This window comes from Calonectris borealis, chromosome 1, assembly GCF_964195595.1.
Source record: "Calonectris borealis chromosome 1, bCalBor7.hap1.2, whole genome shotgun sequence".
In the NCBI taxonomy this organism is placed as follows: Eukaryota; Metazoa; Chordata; class Aves; order Procellariiformes; family Procellariidae; genus Calonectris; species Calonectris borealis.
The window spans coordinates 121,985,429-122,010,174 of NC_134312.1; the positions used below are offsets into that span (position 1 = coordinate 121,985,429).

The 24,746-nt window shown below is 51.1% G+C and overlaps 1 protein-coding gene across 5 annotated transcripts; it reads right to left on the minus strand.

Annotated features, from left to right (window-relative positions):
- Window positions 1-2,391: 2,391 nt before the first annotated feature.
- Window positions 2,392-22,156, minus strand: LOC142092821 (cystathionine beta-synthase-like). Of its 5 annotated transcripts, none has more exons than XM_075173331.1 (15): window positions 22,015-22,156; window positions 21,713-21,819; window positions 19,065-19,199; window positions 17,559-17,638; window positions 16,202-16,333; window positions 15,177-15,246; window positions 13,808-13,899; window positions 11,957-12,082; window positions 10,837-10,921; window positions 9,094-9,199; window positions 8,427-8,498; window positions 7,026-7,160; window positions 6,362-6,470; window positions 5,550-5,634; window positions 2,394-3,141 (listed from the first exon to the last, which is right to left on the minus strand). In XM_075173331.1, the coding sequence occupies exons 2-15, from the start codon at window positions 21,762-21,764 to the stop codon at window positions 3,044-3,046; spliced, it is 1,377 nt and encodes a 458-aa protein (XP_075029432.1). In that variant the 5' UTR covers window positions 21,765-21,819; window positions 22,015-22,156; the 3' UTR covers window positions 2,394-3,043. The 5 variants fall into 5 exon arrangements, with proteins under 5 accessions (XP_075029468.1, XP_075029432.1, XP_075029459.1 ...); XM_075173358.1 differs by having other exon boundaries at window positions 21,673-21,819; XM_075173367.1 differs by lacking the exon at window positions 11,957-12,082 and having other exon boundaries at window positions 2,392-3,141.
- Between the last annotated feature and the right edge of the window lie 2,590 nt (window positions 22,157-24,746).

Here is a 24,746-nt window from a genome sequence, read left to right on the forward strand (position 1 = left end):
CTTTACAGGTCCTGCGGGGATTTCTGCTGGCAAGGCAAATGAAACCTCCTCCCCTGCTTGCTGAGGCCTTTTCCACCCCAGAGACGCAGCGGGCAGGGTGGCAGCAGCCGGTCCCTCTTACCACCCCACATGCCCAACCCAGCACCCCGGGGTGCCGGTGGGGCAGCGCTCTGCCCTGGTGCATGCTGTGGGGCGCGTTTGCATCCTCAGGGTCACAGTCTGTGGCAAACTGCAGCAGATGCAAGGCCATCATCCCTGCCCAGGGCAATGCCACCATCGGATGTGCCTGCTGGGAGCAGCCCCCGGGGGCAGGGGCCAGGGGCCTTGGGAGCATCTGGGTGAGGCTGGCTCCAGCCCAGGTGGAGCAGTCCCGAAATATCCAGAGCTTGTGCCCAGCTTTATTAGTTCCCACACTCATAGTTAACATACGGAAGCCGTTGTAAATGTTCGTGGTTACTATCCAGCAGTTACTTCACCTCCACTGAAGTGCAGCTGTCCGTCCCGTAGCCTGCCTGCAGCTGGCAGCCACCACCCCACAGCGCTGCTGCTGCTGCTGCTGCTGCTGCAGCTGCTGGGAGCACTGGGGTTCGGGCTAAGCCCTTAGGGCTGTGTGGACTGCAAAGAGGTTCAGGGTGGGAGAAGCCCTGGCTGTCGTTACGTGCTGTTAGCCCGTCATCTGGGTTTTCAGCTGGTTGTTTTTTTGCACGCTGAGGTGAGCGCACAGCCCCACACGCTGCACACTCAGAGCGCCGAGCAGCAGCCTGCTCTGCAAGCGAACGTTCAGTTCAAATGCATCAAATATTGTATTTGTTTCTGTTCAAACTCACAATAACGGAACATCTTTTGCATAAACATATGCAGTTTCTGAGAGGACAGCCCATTAGCATGGCTTGTCCCGTACAGCCTTGGTACTGCTAGACCAAAAGGAGAGCTGTCTTAAGCTCTTGTTTGCACACACACGCACATGCAGCAGCAGCCTGGAACCCTCATTCCTGCTGCAAAGCTCTCGGGTGTGACCCAGGCACCTTAAAGCTTCCCTAAGCCCCTGGGAGAGACCTGCCCAGCATACAGGGACTTACTGCCATCTGCACTTAGAGAGCTTTGTTCCGGGGTAGGGTGGCAGCGGTCTCCAGGCATGGGCAGGTGGCCCCCTCGAAGGTGCCCATGTCTCTGGAGCAGCCCAAGGAGTCATCTCACACCTGACCTTAAAACTCATGAGCTGCCTTTGGGACAAGAGCTGTCCCATTGGGGTACTTGCACGGGAGGTAGAGGATCTGGGGGGTGGAGGGGAGGGTCCCAAACGCCAAGGAAGGGGAGCTCCCTGCAAAGAGAGATGTGCCCCTGGCTGTCAGGTGGAGGCAAATCTCCCCTCCTTCTCTTGCAGCCAGGGGGGCTGCACAGGAGGACATATTACGATTACAGTCATCAGGAAAGGTCTGGCATGTCCCAAGCTTCAAAGCGGTCCAGATTCAGCCTCAGTTCTGCGCTTCATGGAGTTATGGGGCATTTTAAGACTTATTCATGTGAGTTTGGAATACATGCGTGGACTAATATCCTGCAGTTTGCAACTGAGTTGCTAAAATAAATACAATACAATGAGGTTGATCTAACCTGTTTTTACTTTTTCTGGACAAATATGGTTATTACTGAAGCAAAAACTCGTGGAAGATCTAATATAGCTTGTGTCACTCAGGAAACAAAAGACAGCAGAAACATTCTTCCTAAATATAAAAACTTCAGCATTCTATAATTTAATAAAAGTCTTGTACAAACTAGATTAGATTGAAAGTATGGACTAGCCAAAATCAGAATTGGTTGTTGTCCCCTTGGAGCAGCTCCCGAGACATATGGGAAGACTGCAGAGCTTTTACATGTTTTGGGAGCAACTCCCGCAAACTAGGTTTCAACGGCGCTTCTGTTTGGTCCCACCGCCCTCCTTTCACATTTGCTTTCATTTATGTTTTTTGCAGCCATGTCACGTGGCTCTTTTGACCTTTATTATCGTTCCTGTAACATAATACTCTGACAGCAAAAGTAAGATCAGCCTCTCCTTTGCCTCTACCCCTCGATAACGAGCTCTCAGGATGCATATTCATGAGATGACGGTTACAGGACACGGGGATGCAGCCATGTCCCCTCTCCCAGTTACTATATCGTGAGAATGAGTCTTTACTTTTTGAACGGGATCGGTTCACTGCCCCCTCCTGCGGGACGGTGCATGAGACACCAGCTCCCCCAGATGTGAGGAAGGTGCTTCCCAAAGGCCAGTTGCTGCTACAGGAGCAATCCTTCCCCACCAGCCCAGCACCTCGTCCTCCCCCCGCCCATCACAGCCCTCGGCTGACCCTTCCCGTCCCTCCTGCCCGTGCCTGCCCAGCTCCCCACTTTTTGCACACCAGGGTGCCATGTCCCACCCACTCCCCTCCTCATCGCTCCTCTGGGGCCCTGCCTCTCCCACTCCCCCCTGGGGAGGGGAGGAGCAAATGCCTCCTTGGCCCCCAAAGGGAGCCGGGGGTGAGAAGGAGGGTCTCCTGGGGGGTGCCTGCAGCCCTCCCTCCAAGCGGCAGAGAGGAGCAGGAGGGTGCAGCTGTGCTGTGGCTTGTCCCCAGCCCTCAAGAAGGCTGGAGCTTCTCATGGTGGAGACGGGCTCCAGCCCCAGCGGGACCAGGGTGACTCGTGGCAGCTCTGACACCAGCACTGCACAGGTACCTACTGCCAGCAAACACACCAAAAGCCCCACCTGCTAAAATCTGGGCAATAACAACCATCCCCTTCCCGTCCCTACCCGCCGCGTTACCTCTCCAGCCCTGGGAAGCTCCGCGTAACCACATACGGCTATTAAACGCAATTTCTTTAGTTATCTTCTCTTTAGTGATATTCTGGGTGGCATTTAGCGGACAAATGGTTATTACATTACAATTTTCGCCATTTTCAGAAACTATTAGCTGGATGAGACCAGAAAGCACCCTCAGCCGGGTGGTTCAGGCTGGGGGCGCGGCTGGCCCAGCCGAGGAGCGGAGGCGGGTGCAGCCAAGCTGCTCTGCTACTTCTTGTCGTTTCTGCTGACAAAGGTGAGGAGGTCCATCGCTGTGACCACACCAAACACCATCTGCTTCATGAAGGAACTGCCATTTCCATTGACTGTAAGCACAGAAATTGCCAGTTTAGTGGAAAAACAAAAGACGACAAAAAAACCCCACAGCTGTGCAGAGGCTGCTATTTGTTTATTAAGAGAAAACCTTAACGGGGACAGCAGCTGTGTCTGCTCTGCCTCAACAGAAATGACTGATGCAGCCTCAGCCAGGTTACTGGGATCACGTCAGGGAGGTTTTAGCTGCAGATAACGCATTCCTTACCAGAGCAGGAAACTTAATTTCCCAGTTGTTTTTACCCAACCTCTGTTCCAGTTCTGCTTCTATCACCACAAAACTTTTCAGGCCAAACTAATGCGACTCTTTAAGAGCAGCAGTGAGACACTTTCTGCTCTATTCTCTTAAGGTCCTACACCACCGTTAATAAAACAGCATCGCAACAATTGCTTTAACTATCTGAGAAATGTTTTCTTAAATAAAAATAAAACTAGCCACCAGAGTCCAAACACGAGATAAAATACAAGCTCCAAAGGTGTGGGAAGAAAGCAATAAACAAGGGGTAACTGTGATGGCATTAAAACAGCAGCTCTGGAAAAGAAAATGGGGGGTGTTTGAAAACCAGAGCAAGCGGCACTGCATACAGCTGGCTGATCGTTTTGGTGGACGCCATTTAATTTGTTGATAACATTTAGCTTATATCGAAATGTGATACAAAATAGATTTTCATTATTTTATGACAACATAGCTGAGAAAGGAAATTCTGCCTATCATTATTTTTGGTGAGAGAATTGGAAATGTGCATCAAAGGCAGTTTTGAATGGGAGACTTTTGTTTGCAACGGAGATACAAGCAGAGGGGTTGGGATGTTTGCGCACAGTGGGTTTCAGAGGCCCTGAGTCCAGCAGGCAGCCCTTTGCTGGCAGTCAATACAGCACAATATTGCATGTTGCTCACCACAGGAATGCTTTGCATGTTCAATGTGCAATCCCATCAAATCAGCATAATTACACCCTTCAGGACTAATTTAGAAGACCTAAACATGGGTCTTCTGACTGCTTTTCCACGTTGCTAACATTTTGAACAAAGCAACTCCCTCAAGATAAGGCCAAATTTGTACTTCTAGAATTTTTACAGTATAATTGCACACTGGAAAAGTGTGTTAGGTCAGATTTGCAGAACAGCACCTGCCACCACACCTATTTTGGTCAGGGGAGCAACAAAGTGTGATCCCTGCTGCCATCGATGTATCAGCAACCCTCGTGCTGACGTGGTCCTACTGCACGTGACTCTACTGAGCCCATTTGCTTCACGGGGGAGGTGGTGGCTGTACAGTGGTTTGAGAATAAACCAAAGCTGCTGGTACGGCTGCTTTATTGGACCAGTCTAATGATGCTCCTGAATTGGCAGAGCATCCCTATACCCAGCCATGGTCCAGGTAAGGCTCATACACAGATGCCCCAGGCTGCATGCATCGGTGTGCGTTGTGCCTCCTGACTCCCGACTCATGTGCCTCTGCCGCAGGGCTTGCTCACGGTCCAACACATTTGTTTTCAGCTTTCTCGACTTACCCTGGACCTCCAGGGTAGGCGTCTGATAGCACCTAGCATGCAAGGCCCCTTAGCATATCAATTTACCCAGACCCCTTGGGGCAAACGGGCATAAGGACACCTCTTAGCTGCATCTCCAGGGGTGGCAAGTGGGAACAGTGGTGTTCAGAGAAGATGGCACAGCCTCTGGGCATGCACAGCAGAAGGTCTTTAAGCAGTGGGATGCAGACTGTGTAGTTTGTTCCCTTGCACTTACATGCCTGAATTCCACCTAAGCTTAATCTAATGTGCCCAAATGCTCCTTTCGACCTTGCCCTTGGCATACTAAGTCTATGGAGATCCCTAACTGCCCCCTTGTTTCCTCTGTTGCCCATAACCAGCAAGGCAGTGATTTGAATTCAAGGTCAAGAGACTGAGTACTAGAGGCCCAAGCTGTGCAGCAAACGCACTGCACCCCAAGCTGCTGCCTACAGTCCACCTCGGCTGTCAGAGGAGGCGACCAAATGAGATCCTGTAATGAACACCTTCCCAACCCAAAAATGGATTTCCATGGGAAACCATAAGATGAGGGGAGGGATGGAGCTGATGGGTGCTTCAGCGTCACCCCTGCATGGTGGGACAACACAGCTCCTGTGGCCAGGATCTGGGAAGTGCTCCTGCAGGACACACACCCAGCAGTGTGCTGGTCCCAGGCTCCTGTGGTTAAAGCTTCCCCCCTCTCCCCTCATCCCTGTGATGTCAGGAAAGGAAATGGGAGAATAGTTGGCAGTTCCAGGGCTTTACAGAGCCACAGGGCAGAAATCCTTCCTGCAAAGGCTCAGGGGCTGCACATGTGAAGCAGTTTGAGAATTTCCCTCTCCCTTCTCAAACATTTGTTCAAAGCCTGTACAGTGCTTCTGCAGATACCTACACTGCATTTGCTCGTGTACAACGATAGCAAAATGGTCGTTCTCCAGGATGCAGGAAAGCTTCCCAAGGCTGTCCTCCAGGCCAATCTAAACAGGACAAAAAGAGACATTTTACATGTCACTTCACATCTACAGGACAGCGGTGGGGACCCTGACCCCTGCCTCTGACTGTAGCCATGATTGGGCAGGGTGGCACCCAGCTGGACCAGGATCAGGTGCGCCTCATCTGCCCGCACGGTTCTGGGGAGATGGGAGGGGCTGCGGGCAACTTGCAAACCTGGCTTTGCTGCAGCTGAGCTACAGCGCTGTCTCCCCCCAAGCCCAAAGGGCCTCTGTGGGCCAGCATGGGGGTGACAGCTCCAGCTCCCCTAAAACACCATCCATTTACCTCACTCCATGTCTGGACTACTGATGGCCATCCAACCCATGTGTCCCTCCCCTGCACACCTACAGGACCTGTCCTGTGTGCTATTGTCGCAGCCCTGTCAAGCCCTGGCAATGGCTGGGCTCTTCTTTCAGATCCCCCGGCTGGACGAAATCCTCTGACACTGTAAGAACAGGGGTGGACATTCATGCGCTTTGCTCCTGGAGCGAAAGCTCCCACGTCTGAACCCCACAGGCTCGGCAGCATTTTTGCAGGTGCCTGTCCTTACTCTCATCCCCGTTGCCCTCCCCATTTCTCTCTACCTTCACCTCTCTGTCTTTACATTGACCTCTTCTCCCAGGTCCTTTCACACCTCAGGGTGATGGCACACCTCTTCCCCCCGCCCCGTCCCCAGACAGCAGTTGACACCAGCCACAGCCTTACTGGTACCTTTGAGAACTGGTCGTAGATGACCTTCGTAACAGGGTCTGAGAACTGTGCGTTTCCAGCCAGCACTGAGGTGAGGGTGTTGCTAAGGGTCACCATTCCCAAAATAAGTCTGCAAGGGAACAGGGAGTTTTCCAAAAAACCTGAGGTAGGGCACATGTTTAATGTAGGGGCTGAACTGCTCCCCTTGAAGTCAGTGACTAAATTGCTGCTGCTGTCAGCAGGAGGCACCAGTCTTCTCATCTGAGCAGAACAAGAAGATCCTTGTCCTCACCAAGCTGTTGGTTTAATAGTAGTTAAAATCTGCTATTGTGCTCCAGGACTTAGCAGCTGGGAGAAGGAAAACTTGTGGGCTCTCCAGTTGCTTGTCTGTGTGGTTTTCCCACCCAGCCCTCACCTCTCCTCTGGCCTCCCCTTGCCTGTGCACTGATCCAACCTCTGCTGAGTCTGGTAGGCACTGGATTTGGCTTTGACCTTAACTAGCTCATTTACAGGGAGTTTTCTTGATGAATCTTCACAGAGGCAGATGATATTTTAAAAATATGCATTACAGAATCCAACACAAGACCCCTGTCATTGAATAAGTAAATGGGACTTTGTTTTTAGCTTCATCGTGGCTGCTTTTCCCATGTGAATGTCCATATCTGTAATGAGTAAAAATAGTTACCCTGATTCAGCAACAACAGGAGCTTGGTCGTATCCCTTCTCCTGGAGGATCTCAATTGCCTGTTGACAGCTGACTTCTGGGAGGAGAATGAGAGGGGCTGAGAGATTCAGTTTCTGCACCTTGATGTTCCACCACCTGTTGAAAGACAAATGGCAGCACCAAGTTGTTAGTCTCTGCTGCGCGGCTCTGGGCCTTGCTCAGGGAGGCAAGGCCAGGAGAGATGAGACCACCCAAGCAGAGATATTCTGTCTGCTTGCAAAGCTCACTCCACTCCTATCCCCAAAGCAGTAACACTACAAGTCCACCATGGCCAGGTCTTGTTGAAGCCAAGCTTTCCCTATGCCCCGTGTTCGTACAACTCCAGAGGCAGGGCTGAGGTCAGCAGTCGGCAAGGTGCTGAGCTGTCCTGAATCCAAGGAAGCTACTTAGGGCTTCACTTCAAGCTCATGAGTGGAGGCCTACCAGTTTTACTTCTTTGGTTTCTATCCTTGATCCTCAAAATGCAGCATTTGCAGCTCCTCCAGGAGAGAGCCTGGCAGAGATGCTTGTGTGACTTATGAGGGACAACTGACGTTTGTTTGCTGGGGACCACAGGCAACTCCCAACTCATCTCAGCCCTTCGTCCTTGCAGAAAAGGCAGGGAAATGCTAAAGGCTGGAAGGGGCAAAAGCAATTCTAATCAGGCATGAGAGGTCTTGGAAATGTATTAAGTTTTTAGGAACTATTTTACAATAACCTTTGGTTATAGCAGGTGGCAAAGGAGCAGGTGGCATCAATAATACTTGCTGTCTTTAAAGTGAGACGAGGTGCTTTCTAAACAGCCAGCATTTGCCCAGCTACATGACAAGTGGCATCAGCAGTTTGTCTGTGAATCCCTGCCTTGAGGGGACTCTTTCCCCATGGTGTGCAAGAAACTGCTGAGTTGGTCATCTTTTCTGGCCCGCAGCTCTGGAAAGTGAAAATTTACTGTTCCCTGCCTGAAAAGACCTTCAGAGCTGTTTGAAAGAGTGTTTGCTACAGGAGGGACCCATCTCCCTGCCAGCCTGATGTTCCTTCAAACATCAGCTGTGGAGTAGAGAGAGGAGGTTTTGAGTGGAGCTAGATGTCCACCTCAGCTGTTCTGCTTGGCAGGGCTTAGGTGGCCTGGACAATGACCGCCACATGGGAGCGGATCGGCAACTTTGGGACGGAAGTGGCTCCTTTATAGACTTTGATTGGAGAACTGGGATATCTAACCACTCAAAAGAAAGGAGCTGACACTACAGCCTCCCTGGAGGGATCTGGACTTAACTGCATTTTTTCTAAATACTAAAAGATAATACTTTTCTTTGAAGATAATAATTTCCAGACTCAGAAAGCTGATTCCCTTATCACTGTTTGTATCGGCGGAAGTTGTCTTACCAAGGCTTGTGCTCCTGGACATCATTTAGGAAACCATTTTTTATCATCCACTTATCGTTCAAAAATTTGGACCTAGAAATCACCAACAAAGAGTGAGTCTGTAAGCCTTCCAAAAGAAGTCGTGCTTTGTTTCATGCACTAGACCGCAGCACTGCCCCGGGGCTCCCATGATTTTTGCAGCTGGCTGCTCTTAGCCCCTTTTAAGGTCAATGGGAGCTGCGGGTGCTCAGTAACTCTTAGAAGCATGCCAGCTATTTGCCTTCCTAACTTTAGGCATGCAAGTTCAAAAACTGTAGCTTGACTGATTCCTGCTCCGTGCAGTAAGTCAGTGACAAGAGGAAATAAAACCCAAGTGTCCCAACACCTAACCCCTGGTGCTTGCCATGGCAGCATGCTATTTCTCCCTGTTGTTTATCTATGTTTTTTCCTGTGAGCTGTTCGAGGGAGACTCCCAGCTCTGGGCTCACTGCGGATGCCATGCTATCAGTCAGAGTTATCGGGGTGGCTTTCCAGCAACCCACACCACCTGGGCTCAGCAGTGCTAAGCTCATGTCACCAAAGGGCCCCATGGCCCCAACACGGGCCATACGCAGAGACGGGGGAGAAGGCTACTACAGGGAGCTCCCATCCCGCTGCCGGAAAGCGGGCAAAGAAGCAAGAAACTCACATGTAGTTCCTGACGGAGTCAGGCAGGATGACAACGCAGCGCTGACCTTCCTTTAGGTCCTTGGCAGCCCGCACGGCGACGGACATGGCACTGCCTGAGCTGCCGCCTGGACGGGTACCAAGAAGAAAGAGACAATGTTGGGGCTGCCAATGTTGGGGTGTAGGGCTGCAGTCCCGGCGTGCAGGGCGCAGTGCTGCCCTGTCTAATGCTACCAGGGGCACCGAGACCAAGCAGTAGCAGAGGTGGCATCTCGTACACCAGGGCAGCTCAAAACACTGGGAGTGGGAGGACAATCAGCCCTACAGCCTCGTAGATTTAGGGTCAGGAAGAGGTAGGGACTGAAGGAACGTGTTCATATGGTGGCTCTTGGCAATGGGTTTATGAGGCAACATAAGAGTCATCTTATGAACTTCATGAACCATTTCTTGTGATGACTCTGAGGGCAGGCCAAGGGCTGAAAGGTTCAATACGGGGCCATTCATACCACTGCTGCCCACACTGCACCCTTCCTTTGGGTGAGGAGAAGACCATGCCAAATCTAGAGCTTCTGGCTGATATATTTGGCAATCAAATATTGGCTTTAAATGCATTGTAAAGACTGAAAAAAGCATAAACATTACATTCATGCTTGGAATACCAGGCCAACGTGATGGGAAGACTTAAACGCTCCCTGTGTCTGTGTGCACGCATGTGGTTTGCTGCACGTAGGGAAAGCAGGTCCCTGCTTTACAGAGGCAATTCTTCCACCAGTAGTTTGAGTACTGGAAGTCAAACACATTCCACTATCTGTGTGCCAATTACACACTGCATTCAAGGCAGCACGTATTTTACAGCAGGTTAATTAGCACTGGGTCACATTTTTCAAACCAATGAGGAAAGGCCCTGAAAAATGCAGTTCAGGGAACATGAAGCTATTCACAAATTATAGTTGAGTTCAGCAAGTGGTTTCTGTCGAAACACAGTGACTGTGCCGGTCTCCTGGTTAAATCAACATTTAAGCGTTTCATTACAAATGGCCTGATCTTTTTCCAAACTCCCTGGATGTGAGAGCTCAGGACTTTTATCAGCTGTAACTACAAGCCTACATATTGTCTGGTCCTGGATGCAAACCTATAGCTATCTGCTCGGGGGCAAGGAAGGCTGAAAAATGCTGATGGCTGTGTAGAGGCTCTTCGGGTACAGGCAGAGTTTGTCTGAGGGCATCTGTTCATTTTGGAAAGCCGGTGGGATCACTTACAGCTTGTTGGCATAGGGAGAAATACTCAGTAAGAACATCTTACACTTTCTTTACTTTCAAACTTTCCTGGTCCAAACCTGGCACCTCTAGTGTGGCAACCGTTCAACAACAGAGAGTACGGCCTGGCAGAGTTGTAAGTGGAGCGACAGTTTTAGCCCACCTGTCCTGCCCCGAGTCCCATTAATCCTCTCTTCATCTCGTGTAACACTACACCGCACAGAGTTAGGCCTGAAGATCCAGTTCCATGTGCAAAAGTTCTCCAGTAAGAGGAGAGTTATTGCTTCTATAATTATTGTGGCCGATGAGTCAGATCCCAGACCACGGGCTCACTGCCACACCTCTGAAGTCTCCAGCAACCTACACACCAGCTCGGGGTTCGGCCATTCAGCCCTGTTTACCTAATAGGCACCAAATGCAGAGAGCACCTACCCCAAAGCATTTTGGTCCCGAAAGGATGAGGTTCAAAAAGTTTGTTAAGAGAAGCAACTCTTGTCATTGGTGCTTACCGCACAATAATCCCTCCTCTCTAATCAGCCTGCGAGACATGAGGAACGAGTCTCTGTCGTTGCATTTATACCACTGATCAACCACCTGAAGAGAAAGCAAGAAGTATGATTTCTAGAAGTGTTATTTCAGGCTGTCCCGAGCCTGTGAGGCATGCCGTGGTGCTGATGCCTACAACATCTGGCAGCTTTGAGCTGCTTTCCACACTTGTTGAAAACAAACGCATTTCTCAGGGCATCCTCGGTCCGGAGGGTGTGTCCTTGCTTGCAGGCACCCACTCTAGCCTTTCCAGCCAGCACCCCTTCCTTGGAGAGTTAGGGATGTCTGAGAGGTCCAGAGTCAGGATGTGGCTGGTGTTCATGATGTCTCAGGCTAGGCTACGTTAATGGTCAAGATTTTACCCGACAAAATCAGATCCAACTACAAAAAGAGTTTTGGGTTACTACAGGTCAAAACTCTAAAGCCATGTGCAGACAGCAGAGATGTAGTTACCACAACACCTGAAAACAGAAAAAATCTCGGGTCAGAGGCTGTGGGGAACCTTTCTAAGAACGAGGCTGGGGGAGCACAGGCAGCTTGAGTTAGGGCTTTAAAGCTCTGTGCCTAGTAGCAACCGATACATGAAGAAGAAACTTGACAAAAAGCTGTATGAGGTTCATAATCTGTTGTTTTACATAGCCTGGATCTTGTCTTCCAGCCCATAAATGGTGCAGGGTTTCTGCTGTGTGCATGCGGTGCCTATGACAGCAAAGGCTCAGGAAACCCTAGCGTGATGAAAAGCAGCCTCGGCACTGACCTCTTCTGTGTGATTGTAGTACAAGACGCACGCTCTGAACATCGGTGAGGCTGAGCTGAGGCGGCTAGTACTGTGGCATATTCCTTGTTTGCCCCTGTATTTGGCTTCTCCTTGTAGGCCAGTTATAATCAGATTTACTCAGAGAGATGCCTTAGTGCTGGGGTCCCAATCCCCCCACAACAGCTTGTTCTGCACTGGGAAGGTACACAAGTAGCTTTAGGGCTGGGCCACCACTGGGTGCCAGAGCTGGCTACCTCTGATCTTGGGAGTAGGCTGGATGCAAAGCCAAAGATCAGACAGAGGCCTCTCATCACCTTGCTACTTACTGATCTGTCAAGGACAGTAGGGATAAAGTCATGCCCAATGCCCTCCACTTCGATGGTTGTGGTGTTCGTCCTGTTCATCTCACTGGGCAGAGCAACGATGGAGCCTTCAGGATCTACGCCAATGATCTTTGAGGGAAGGAAGTTTTGTTAAACCACAAAAGGAGTTCAGAAATAGTCAAACACACAACTCAAAGGAAAAATCACCCATGCCCTTATCAGCAATGTTTTCTTTCCCATCATATCGATATGCTATATCTATGATATCTAGGTATGATATATCTACTCTGCTCTGGTGACACCCCACCTACAGTACTGCGTCCAGCTCTGGAACCCTCAGCAGAAGAAAGACATGGACCTGTTGGAGCGGGTCCAGAGGAGTGCCACAAAAATGATCAAGGGGATGGAATGCCTCCCCTGTGATGAAAGGCTGAGAGAGTTGGGGTTGTTCAGCCTGGAGAAGAGAAGGGTTCAGGGAGACCTTACCGCAGCCTTTCAATACTTAAAGGGGGCTTATAAGGAAGATGGGGACAGAGTTTTTAGCAGGGCCTGTTGTGACAGGACAAGGGGGAATGGTTTTAAACTAGAAGAGGGTAGATTTAGACTAGATATAAGGAAGACAATGAGGGTGGTGAAACACTGGCACAGGTTGCCCAGAGAGGTGGTAGGTGCCCCATCCCTGGGAACGTTCAAGGTGAGATTGGACGGGGCTCTGAGCAACCTGATCTAGTTGAAGATGTCCCTGCCCACGGCAGGGCAGTTGGACTAGGTGACCTTTAAAGGTTCCTTCCAATCCAAACCATTCTACGATTCTATGATTCTATGATATTCATTAATATTCCTGTCCACTGGCAGCATGGAGAGCTTCTAGGATAAAAGGGTACTGTTTCCCACTGGCTTTTTAAATAGATCCTAGGTAGTGTTCAGCTGCTGCAGAAGTGACTGGTGGCTTAAAATGTTATCACTCTCAAGGTGTTTGTCACCACCCTTTGGCAGAGCCTGCTACTTCCAAAGCTCAACCCTTAGGATCGTGTGAGTGCTCCTTAATCTGCTCCAGCGCAAAGCCAGCCAGCTAGCTCAAACCTGTGGAAACCCGTGGCTACAGACATCCTTTCTGGATCTAGTTGTGCTGGCTAACAGTGCACCTCCCTGGTTGCTTATAGCTTTATGTCTGGGCTGAGGTTGCCTCCTCAGTGCTCAGCTTAAGAAAGCATGGTGACACTGCTCCACACGCAGCTTTGTTCGCAGTCAGTGACGTTATCTCATGCCTGGGTCCCCCAGCGGCTGGGTCTACACCACCTCAATTTGCCTGTGGTGGATGAGGCATTGCTCACATGCCGGCTATGTCGGGGAGGCAGTAACCATCAAGCCTCCAGTCTGCCTTGAAGCACAGGCTCTGCAGAATGAGCATCTATGACTGGTGTCAACCATAAGCACGGAGGCTTTTGCAATGGCATGTGAGAAGCACTTGCACCATCTGTCCCCCCCACGGAACTGCCAGAGCAGAAACTTTCAGCAGGCAGGAGCAGGAGCAGTAATACTGTCAGCTGGGCCAGCCACTTCTGTGAGGGACATCTGACGGTGTCCTGCAAAGGGCAGGGCACCGGGCAGGGTGGGATTAGTAATGGGGCTGTGGAGCTTTTGACTTCTAAGGCACTCGGATGGATCTAGGTCAAGCTGAGCGTAACACCAAATTGCTTCCAACAAAAGCCAAGCTCGCTGTGAAAAAGCAAATAGGTGGAGACAACAACTGCTAGCTCAGGTGAACCGTGGGGTTAGGCTCGATCAAAAGCACAGGCAGGAAAACCCAGGGGGGGCACGGTTCCCAATGGGCAGCCCTGCCTCCCAGCTTACCTTGCACTCTGGGCACTTCTCCTTCAGCTTCCTGGCGATGCCGGTGATGGTGCCTCCTGTGCCAGACCCAATCACCACCATGTGGACCTTGCCTGCAGGTCAGGGAAGAGAGAGGCTTGCAGGGACTCAGCATGGCTTCCAGCATGGTCTCCCCTTTATTCGGGGCCCTGCGCAGATGCAGAGCCCGTGTCCGTCGGCTGCTAGAACCCCATGTGCGGAAAGGATAGTCAGAGGTCATGCTAGCGGCCAAAGCGTGGTCCTGTGGAGAAGCTCAGATGAGCTTGCAGGATCTGAGCACAGCTGATCCTGCCTCAGCCCAGGGGGCTGAAGCTGACCTCCAGATCTCCCAGTGGTCTCCATGATTTCCATGTCTTTGGCATCTGCTGGCTTAAGGGGGAGGGAGGATCTCAGCGCTTCCAGCCCTTTAAAACCGCACCACGTCAAAGCAAAGCACACACGTGAATAGCAGCACAGTATCAATAACAGGCACAACTTTTCAGCTAGTGTTAGCATCCACAGTGGAGAGATGGCAGAGCTCTGCCCTGGCACCCGTGTCAGTCAGATGTAGCCCCACTGGCACCAGTGAAATCATACTGATTTAGGACTGGTAGGAGCAGAATCAGAATCAGGCCTTCAGAGCCTTATGCTGCAACTGCACTGGGAAAAAGGATTTATCTTATCACTGCTGGCAGTGAGTAGAAGCCAATCTAAACGTTGTAGTGGAGGCAAGGCTGGGACTTTCTTGTTCCTGTTGCTACCTGACTGTTTTACTGTTATGATAACTGCTCTCCAGTTAAAACCTTTGAGTCTTTTTTACATTTTGCTGTGCTCCCAGTACTGGCAATAAATTTCACTTCTATCTGCACAGACGTGAACTGGGATAATCCTTTATCTTCCCGCAGCGTCACATCAAATGTCATTAGTCTGTGACGTTTCAGTCTATTTTGATTTGCAAATGAGTGCTGGATCAGCCTGCCATGCCCTGATGGACTTGTATTGCCCAGTGAGGCTTCTTGGGCCATCTTGCCATCATCTCAGCGGACAGATTGCAGAGATGTTGTAGACACAAGAGACGGACTCTTTCTCCTTGGGTACAGCCTGAATTTTTTAAGCCTCTGGTCTCCTCCCTCTGGCTTTCGAAATGGGAGGCCATAGCAGGGAAGCCCCGCATGCTCAGGTGGATCTAGAGTGGATTATGTGAAGTTGTTGCACCCTGTGTGTCAGTATTATCAAGGGTGCCTTCACCTACAGAGGCCTTTTTGGCCGTTTCTATACATGTAGATCGATAAATGAAGTAAAATAAGCCTCTCAGAGAGGGTATAACCCTCCGCACATCCTCAGCACATAGAAACAACAGCGCAGACGGTACCTTCACACTGTTCCAGGATCTCCTCAGCTGTGGTGTCGTAATGAGCCAGGGGGTTGCTTGGATTTCGGTACTGTTTATTTCAACAGAGAACAGCATGAGTTACTGTGTGAAGCATAGGTCAAATACCAAATTAGCAATAGCTCCTGACAAGCTTTACGCAGAGTATGCAACTGCCCCCTCCACCCCATGGCGAGGGGTGCACTGCCACCCAGCCACGCCAGGTCACAGGTATTCCTCCTGGTTGTCACTTTGGGCAGGTTTCTAAGGACACTTGGCATTTGTCCACACTGGAAGATTAAACGTGCCCACGAACACTCACTCTCTGGCATTTGGTGTCTATTTGGTGTGGGAATGGTGCGGCTGTCCCATATGCTTCATTGCCAGGTTTTGTGGGATCTGGTGATTTTGTTAAAACTCTAGCTGCTGGACGCAGGAGAGCTCCTCGGTATTTTAGTTATTGCTTGGATAGAAACATTTTTAGCCTTTTCTGTTACCTTGAAAAAGTTGAAAATACAGCCCCACAATACTCCTAAAAAGCTCAGAAAACAAAAAAAATCCTTTCTCAAATATCATGTTAGAAAACTTCTTTCAAGTATCATATATATAATTTTGGGAGCTGCTTTGTCATTTAGGGGCATTTGTGGCTGGCAGCACAGCAAGTCAGGTGGCTGGGAAACGTGGGTCACAGGAGTTGTCCTACCTGTACAGAGGGATTTACCGCAGGGGGGTACACAGGTACAGCACTGAAATGTGTGCAGCCCCATGTTCACACCTGTAGACCAGGCTGCTTCTGAAAAGCGTATTCAGACACTGAGCTCCCTTTTTGTTAACAGGTTTGGAAGTGTCCCTTATTCCGTTTCTGCCACCCTGTGCTTTACAGAGGAGCAATTAAGTTTCAAACACCATAAAACACTGATGAAATCTGCCTCCATTGCCAGTTTGAGCGAAGCCCCCAAACACAGGCAGACTTGGAGCACACGCTATAAACCGTGTTTGGAAAGAGTCGGTGGAGGAACAACGTTTACCTGGTCCAGGATGTGAGAGTTTGGGATTTCACTTTTCAGCTTCCAGGCAACACGAATGTTAGACTCCGGGGCATCAAAGCGGGTGCACGGGGTCCTCACAATTTCAACACCCAGCGCTTTCAGAATATCCACCTTTGGGAGGGAAGAAAGTAGATGTAACGCAGCTGATCCCACGTAGCAATGGTAATCCAAACCTGCGGGCTCATGGCAGCGTCAGATGCCAGAGGAGCTTTGCATGCAAGAGACATTTAACATTTGGAGATACAATGTCCGATTGTCAGTTATACTATCTCTGACATCCTCCTGGCACCCAGGGCCTCCTACCTGAAGCTGGCACATGGATTCAAGCCTGGCCTCATGCCCTGTCCTACTCGGGGGGCAGGCTGGGCACACAGTGGAGGTGGGTAACACTGTGCTGCTCCTTGGTGCCTGGGGAAAGGGGCAGAGGGAACCAGGGTAGGGAGCAGCATCTCCTATGTGCCGTGGTCTGAGCCCCTGCATGCAAGGACGATGTCTTAAAGCTGTCTTTAAAGTCCCTTCTCTTCCCTCACAAGGAGCAAGTACAAATCAGCCCTAGGGTATTAATTCACCGAGAGATGTGCCTGTTAGGGGTAGAGGGGATCAAAAGAGAAGGGTGGATGAGTGTCAGGGCGCCTGGAGGTGAAGCCCATGGCAGCTAGAGGTGGCATCTGACCCAGACGGAGCTTAAGTGAGATTTAGGTTGAAATGTGGGTGGTGCTTTGGAGAAGGGCTCAGCTTTGAGCCAAGTCAGGGTCCAGGTTTGGCTGCACTGGCATGAGTTCAGCTGAGCAGTTTGTGAGACTTTTGGCTCCCCAACATGAAGATTTCTGCCATCTCCGAGATGGCAGTTTCACCTGATCATCAGCTCTTGTGCAAGTGACTCGATTTCCACCATCTCAAGAAAGCAGCTCAGACAACAGTGTCTCCAGGTTAAAGAAAACCGTAGAGACATAGAGAGACCAAGTGACACGTCAGATGTCAGAGGGGAAGTTAGCAGGACCGGCAGCCGAGCCCCGGCATCTGCCTGTCTCTCCTCTGCTCCATCCAGCCCTCGCCCTCGCAGACAGCAGATATTGCTCCATTTCTCTGCAGCCACACACCGTGGTTGGCTAACATGTGACCCCAGCTGCACCGCTGACGCTAGATAATCAGCCGGCCATCACAGTGTGCTTTTTTTAAATCAAGAGGAAATCTTCTGAATAACTACAAAGCTATGTCAGTGTGCGGCAAGGCTCGTTACCCTTTAAAGGACTCCGTCTCTAGAAAGGGAGAGGCAGAGGGAGACAGGGAAGGAGGTGTTCCCCGGCTGCGGGGTAATACTGTACAGAACTCTGACCTTTTCCATGCTCATTTTCTCCGGCAAGACAATGATGCAGCGGTAACCTTTCACTGCAGCTACCAGTGCCAGCCCGATTCCTAGGTGGTGGGGAGGAAGGGGAATAGGTTAACAATAGCATTTGGCAAGGCCGACCGACATGTGTTGCTTCCTATGTTCCTCTCTCCGGCCAGTGAACGTAACCTAGAAATGTTCACCGACGAGCTACAGGTGAGGGCATCCTCCGCGAGCCTCTCGGGATGTGCCGGGAGTGCCAGGGAGCGCAGGAGGATGGGCTAACGGGCGAGTCGAGCTGCAGTACCTCTCTTGCTCGCAGGAGTCTGTTAGCCCAGAGTGAATGGCAAAGCTGGGGAGCGTTTTCCTCCCCTCACTGAGGCTCAGGCCTCTTGCTTTGTTTTCCGAAACACAGGACAGAGGTGATTTTGCTTCAGGAGTGCCTTTCCCTCCCCCTGAAACGCTCTCAGTTGTGGGGATACACACACACAAAGCTGCACATGTCACCCCGTGGCGAGCAGGCGGAGGGGACCCTGCTCCAATTTCACTGGGGGTGACGGATAGAGCCAGCTGCTCCCCAGCTAGAGGGGGAAGGTGAGGCCGGAGCGGCGTGTCCCTGCGAGAGGCTGTAGGGAGCATGGTGCCCGGGTGGGCAGGGAGCCAGCACGAGCCACCTGGGGAACAGTGCACAGGTCCCCTCGCCGCCATGTCTGGGGGGGTGTCCGGGGAAAGGGGGGCTGGCTCTAGGGAGCCTGCAGCAAACGGGCTAGTAAGGAACAAAATTTTTAGAGACGAGCCCTGTTCTCCATGGCTAGTGAGGGGTAGGCGGCGGCAGTGCAGCAGCAGAGGGGAGCACAGTGACGGACACGCCTCAACTCTGTCCAGAGCGCCTTGACAGCCTCCGCTGTGCCTTTTTGCAGGAAAGCACAGTATCCACACACGTGTCCCTGACATGGTGCAGGCGGCAGCAAAGGGACATGGAAGCTTGCACTGATGGTCCTGTGCAGGCTGCAAAATAGAGGGGAGGCTCCTCTGTTGTCCTCCCTCATCTCATACCCCACCATAATCTAGTGCCTGAGCAGGATGACAGTGACAAGGAAAAAAAAAAGATTATTTATCTTCCAGCCCATCAGGAAACCTGGGAAGGGAACCTCTGGGATTTCCTGGGAACCTCTGAATATTCAAGAGCTTCCCAGCTGAAAACACCTGGGGTTGCCCTCCAGCTCCCGAGGCTGTTTGCTGCTGTGAGGTAACCTGTCATGCATGCCTGCACAGGCGTGGGACCCTCGCAGGCCCTTGGGAATTTCAGCAACAAGGCACCTCAGCACCCTGGGCTGTCCGCAGCAGCCGGGAGGGCGGCTGAGGGGAGGATGGAGCCAGAGCCGCGGGGCACCAAGCTGACCTTGTAACTGCAAGTACAAGAGCTCCTCATATTCCTGCCCCTCCTGCAGCCCCTCAGAGATGCCATCCTCCCTGGTACCCCAGCAAAGGGAACATCCCTGCCCTTCCCACCTGTGTTTCCTGAAGTGGCTTCAATCAGTGTGTCTCCTGGTTTTATAATCCCGGCTCTCTCTGCATCTTCCACCATCCTCAGGCTGATGCGGTCCTTCACACTGCCCCCCGCGTTGAAGTACTCACATTTTGCCACTGGAAATGAAGGGGGAGGCTCCATCAGGGACTGCAGCTGCAGCTGGGAGCACCAGCTCCTTGCTCCCCCAGCCCTCACTGCAGTCATTTGAGGACACCCATTCCTCCCCTGCGAGACAGTCCTTTGCTCAGGAAAGTGCCTCCACCATCTGCTTACAGGGTGCCGCAGCTTGTCATGGGATTACCCATCAGCATACCTGCCCATAGTCCATCTTTCCCCCATGTTTCATCTATCTGCAGCACCCTGAAGGCAGTGAGCAGGCATGCTAAGTCCAGGATGGGTTTAAAATCAACTGGACATACAGTGATTGCTAGGTGGAAGGTCCCACTCTTGTACGATACACCTTGCTGCCCTGCCTTGAAGACTCTTCTCTGAGCAAGGCACTGTCAGGGTTAACAGCAAGGTCTCACGGTCCTTCCTGGGACATGGCAGTTATTAATAGGCATCTAAAAAGGTGCCCTTCTGTAGGGATGATCTGTATCTGAATGTATCTGAATGGAGTGCCATAAAGAAAAACAAACAATAGAAAGCGCACTTTCAAGTGTTAACCAAAATTATGCTTTCTTCCCTGAACTACCAAAAAAACCAACTAACAGAGACTTTCCTCCAAGGCGTGCTCAAACTGCAAGGCACACCTCTGTTCCTAATCAGGCCCTCCACACTGCTAACGCTCGGGGCAGGACTCTTCCCACCAAGGTTTTCATGAGCGTCTACATCTGAACTGGTGGTACTGAGCTCTGTTTTATGGACAACAGGGCAAAATGGGTACTTTCAGGGTGTCATTCACTTCATCCTAGCAGAGACAGCTACTTCAGGCTGACAAATCAACCAGATACTTGAGCAGCCAAAGCAACGGGGAAAAAAATCTTGTGCTCATCATTACATTTTATAATGCAACGTGCCAAAACTTCAGCTACTCAGAGATCCCTGGAGGCACAGAGATTACAAGGTAATCGTGTCCGACCGTAACTGTTCCTTGACGCGGCAGTGCTGCAAGCTTTCATATATTTGCTTGGTAAGAAGCTCTGTGCTGAGGAGAGGACCATGCAGCTGCTCTGCCTGTCCTACTCTCCTTCCCCTCCTGCACCAGGGGAGGGAGACACCACCCCAGAAAACAGGGTCTCCCTGGCTTCCTCACTGCTGTTTTCACCAAATCCTCCTGCTCCTGTAAGGCACTTGCCCCAGCAAGACATCCTCCAAGGGACAGACTTCTTCAGAGGGGGACCAGACATTGCAGACCTGTCCTCCTGCCTCTGCCACCTCTGCTCGACAGTCCCCTACTGTCCCCTGAGGTCTCATTCCGGGAAGCGAGAGGTGGTGCAACATGGAGGTTGCAGGGTTAGGGTCCCAGATCCTGAGAAGGGATCTGGTCGAAGACCACAGCACGCTCCATGTGGCCATGTGCCTCGTGGCGGCTGGCTACCGGGTGGATTCCTGGCTGCCACACAGAACTGCAAGGTCCTGCTGTGCCCTTTTATTGAGTGTGAGCACTCATGAAGTCTCTCCTTCCTACCCAGCTATGTGACACTCATAAATCTTACTGCCTGAATCTTACTGTCCTTCTGCCCAATTTGGCTGAAATTAATTAAATAGGGTGAAAAGTTACAGGAAAGGAGACTGAAAAGTCCATATACATATACACAGAGACAGCCTAATCATATCATCCTTATTCTTGTAGAGGACCAGGCTAAAAACAACCCTTGCATGAGATATCACCAGCGCTATGCTAACATCCCCTTGCGGGGAGGACTTGGGTCCTGCTGGAAAACCTGGTCCCACAGCCAGCACCTTGGCCTGGCTTTAGCGCCAGGGCCTGGCACGCGTGTCACTGATAATCCCAGCTGTCTGCAGCCCCCGCTGCTCTGCCCGGGGCTGCGTTTTGGGAAGGTCCCCAAGGGAAGCTGTCGGTGCCCCCAGGACAGTGATGCAGCAGACGGCAGTGCCTGCCCGGCTCCAGCTGACCTGGCGGAGACCATGCCACAGCAGAGCAGAGTCCCCCCTGCGTGGGACCTCTGCCTGGCAGCCAGGGGCTACGCTGCCGTGTGTCCCCCGCAGTCCGAGCTGCTCCCTCTGCCCAGGCAGGCTGCGGGAAGAGTCCCGCCGTACCCTTTGCCCCGTCCCAGCCACCACATTTCGGGAAGGCTCGGCCAGTCTCTCCTGTGCACTCCACGTGCTACCCCAGGTGCTGCAGCATCCCTGCCCGTTGCCATGATGTCATCCATCCATCCCCAAATTCAACCCAGCTCTGCTCTGACCTTATGCTGCAGTTATTTGGGAGGAGAGATGCCTCCGCTACCATTAGCCCCCTGCTCATTGCAGCTTGAAACCATCCTGTTTGGTCAGACAAATGACTGCAGTGTGAACTAATAAGTGGGAGTACCCAACACATGCCACATCTGGCCCTCCCATCTGTACTTGCTCTCCACAGAGCCTCTTCTGAAGCCCCCCTCCAACACCGCCCCTCACCCTCACCTCATGGCATGGAAAAACCTGGTGGAAAGGGGACACTCACAGAGCTCACACTTGAGCCCATAGGACTTCCCAATCTTGTTGACTCGGACCATTGGAGTGCAGCCAATTTTCTTCAGGATGTTGGGCAAGATCTTTGTTTCTTCTGGCCTGAAATAATGCAGAAAAAAAAAAGTAATATGTCAAATCAAAGCAACTGTTATGCAACATGAACCAAGATAAAATCTGAGTGAGGTTTCAGCAACTTTAGTGAGGCCACCAAGGGACACGCCAAATCCAAGAGAAAAGGTCCCCATTGACAGTTAATGGCAACAGGAGCTAGTTACGGTTTTCCATCACTCTTACAATGAGTTATTAATTCTTTTGCATAAAAAAGAAGGTAATTAATTTTCAGGGCTGTTCTGAAATGTCTTGTTCTGGAGCACCCTAGCCAAAGCTATAACTAAGTGAAGTGAGAAGAGCTGACAAGCCTTGGGACTTTACATAGTGGGTGAGAAAGCCAGAAGGCCGTGCACAATACAAGGCTCCTCCTCTTTCCTCTGTCCTACCAGCACCACCTCTGCTTTTCACATTTTCAGCTATCTCTGGGCCAGCTGTTGCTTGCCTGGCCAGGACTCCCAGACTTGCAAGGATGGCTCCAAGCCATCAGAAAGGCCCAAGCCACAGGGGACTCTGGAGGGTTTTTTGCAAATAATTAAACTGAGCTCTTGGATCAGTGCAATCCAGCCTCCCGGTTTTGCTAGTCTTTGTCAGACTCCGGCAGAAGCCAAGAACGACGTCACAGCAATTGCAACCAGAATGAAAAAGACTTGTTTGCCCAACATGCAACTGAACACATCTTGCCACGCAGCCAGGGAACTCGTGTCCTTCAACTTTTTAAAAGATGGAGGGAAAAGATTGACAAGGGCTGCGTTTATTGGGACCACAAACGTATTGCCCCTGGTTGATAGCCAGCACGTCTCTCTCTGAGTGGGGATGACAAAACCCCACTCCCTCGCTGTTCAGCTCTCCTTTCCACAGATCTTGCCTACTATCACCCTTTGAACCTTGAACCCAGGTTATCCTTGTCTGCTATCGCAGCCAGGCAGATGGCAGTCTGCTGACAGAAAGTCCATATGGTGCAGGGATGACATGCTGATTTATTTAAAGACACACACCTCCCTCCAGGTTTTGCAAACATGATAAAAACACTTCTTGCTTTGCAAGAGTATGGGGGTAGTGCTTTAGTGCAGGTCTTTACTATCGAAAGGAGTCAACCTCCTTACATCTCAAGCCCAGAAATGATGAAGTATTATGCGTGTGCTGTTACCCCTCCCTCCATGGAAAGTGTTACCGTGCACATTACAACCTCTATTGAATGCTGGTAAATGTGAGGCAATAACTCAATGAATGAGCTTCCCCCACAGCTGCAGCCATTTTCCATCTGCTCTAAAAGCCACCGAAACGCTCAAAGATTTCAGTGGAGCTGAGCCATGGCACAAGGAGACTCCAGCTCTTTCAGGCGGTGTTTAACTAAAGCCTGGCTTTCAAAAGAGTGACCTAAGTATTACATTACCCGTCTAGATTGCAGGAAGTCAGCTTGAGAGAAGAAAGCAAGGCCATTTATTTACCTTCAGCCAGTAATTGTGGTAAACGAGATGCTACCATGCCCTTTGAACCCCAGCAAGGCGTGATGTGGCATGGCGAGGTGCCATGCGGCTCTGAGGTCTGCAGTGGTGGAGCTTGGCGAGGGGATGGGGAAGGGGAAACCTGCGCTGCCTTGCATATTGGGGCGAGCCTTGCCAGGAGGGCAAAGGTGGGAACCAGAAACTGGACTGTTCTTTTGCATTGCCACCAGCTACCATCCCCTAAAAAGAATAGCCTTTCTCTCACTCTGGAGCAAATTTTCCGCAGTTCCTATCAAATTCCTTTCCTAATCGCTACCATATTCTACTACAAAAATAATATAAGCACAGTCAGCTTCCTTCCCCAACTGCCTGAGCTCTGTGCGTGGGCCTGAAGGCAGCAGGTCTATGGATACAAGAATCTGTGGCAAATGCCTTTGGTGCTCCTAAAGGATGTGATGGGGACACTCTGGTCTTGCAGGTGCTGGTGTCAGTTCAGGATAGCAGTGAACAAGGACAGTTTTTCTCCAAGATTTCTGCTTTTGCTCATGGCATGTTCTTCCATAAGGTGTCCAGGGGGAAAAACAGTTCTGGCAAACCAAGTGATTCTTGCTGAGATCATAGCAGGTCACAATTAGCTCAAGGGATATTAGAACTAGTCTACCTCTGTATCTTTGGAAAAATTTAAATAATTAATATTCTTAATTAAATTAACATCTTGTCTTCTCCCTCTTGCCCCCATCCTCTGCTTCTACCCCCAAAACTCAATCAGGTTTCACATGGGAATCTCAGAAAGTCCAGAGATTTTTGCTACATCGGCTGCCATCTGTGGTTTATCCAGAGAAGAGAGAACAAACAAACCTCCTCCATGCACTTCTGCAAAGTAAAAGAAACGGTGTGACGTGTCCCAGTGCATTTTCTTCACTGCTATACAGTGGGTTACGTTTCAGTCCCTGACCCAACAACACTGCATGGGTCCCCTCAGCCAGACCCCATCCCCAAGGAGGTGCCCAATGCCTGGGGCTGGGGCTGCCTTTGTGCCCCCCCCGGCTGCCCACCTCTTGGCTGGGGGGCGGGATGGGCCCTGGCACCATCTTCACCTTGCTGCCCCGGCACTTGAAGTTAATTTGCTAAAAACCAATAATCTTGTCCTGTTCAGCATGATAATTGAGAAAAAAAAATTTTTGACTGAAAAGAGCTGATCCTGTCCTTGGGCGCTAGCTGCAGGGATTGCACTGGGTGAGTGCCTGGATGCACGTTTGCTGGATCAGCTCTGAGGCTGTGGAGCCCACTCCTCCTTCATGGGCCAGACCCGGAGGCTGCTTTGGGCTTCACACATGCCAGTGGCTGTGCTCTGGCTGTGACCTGCCTGGCATGCCATATGAAGCTCCCTTAGCCAGCTCCCGGCTGGCAGGCGTCCACGCAGAGCAGTGCCGCACCTCCCACGGGCTCCAATTCCTCACATGCTGGAGC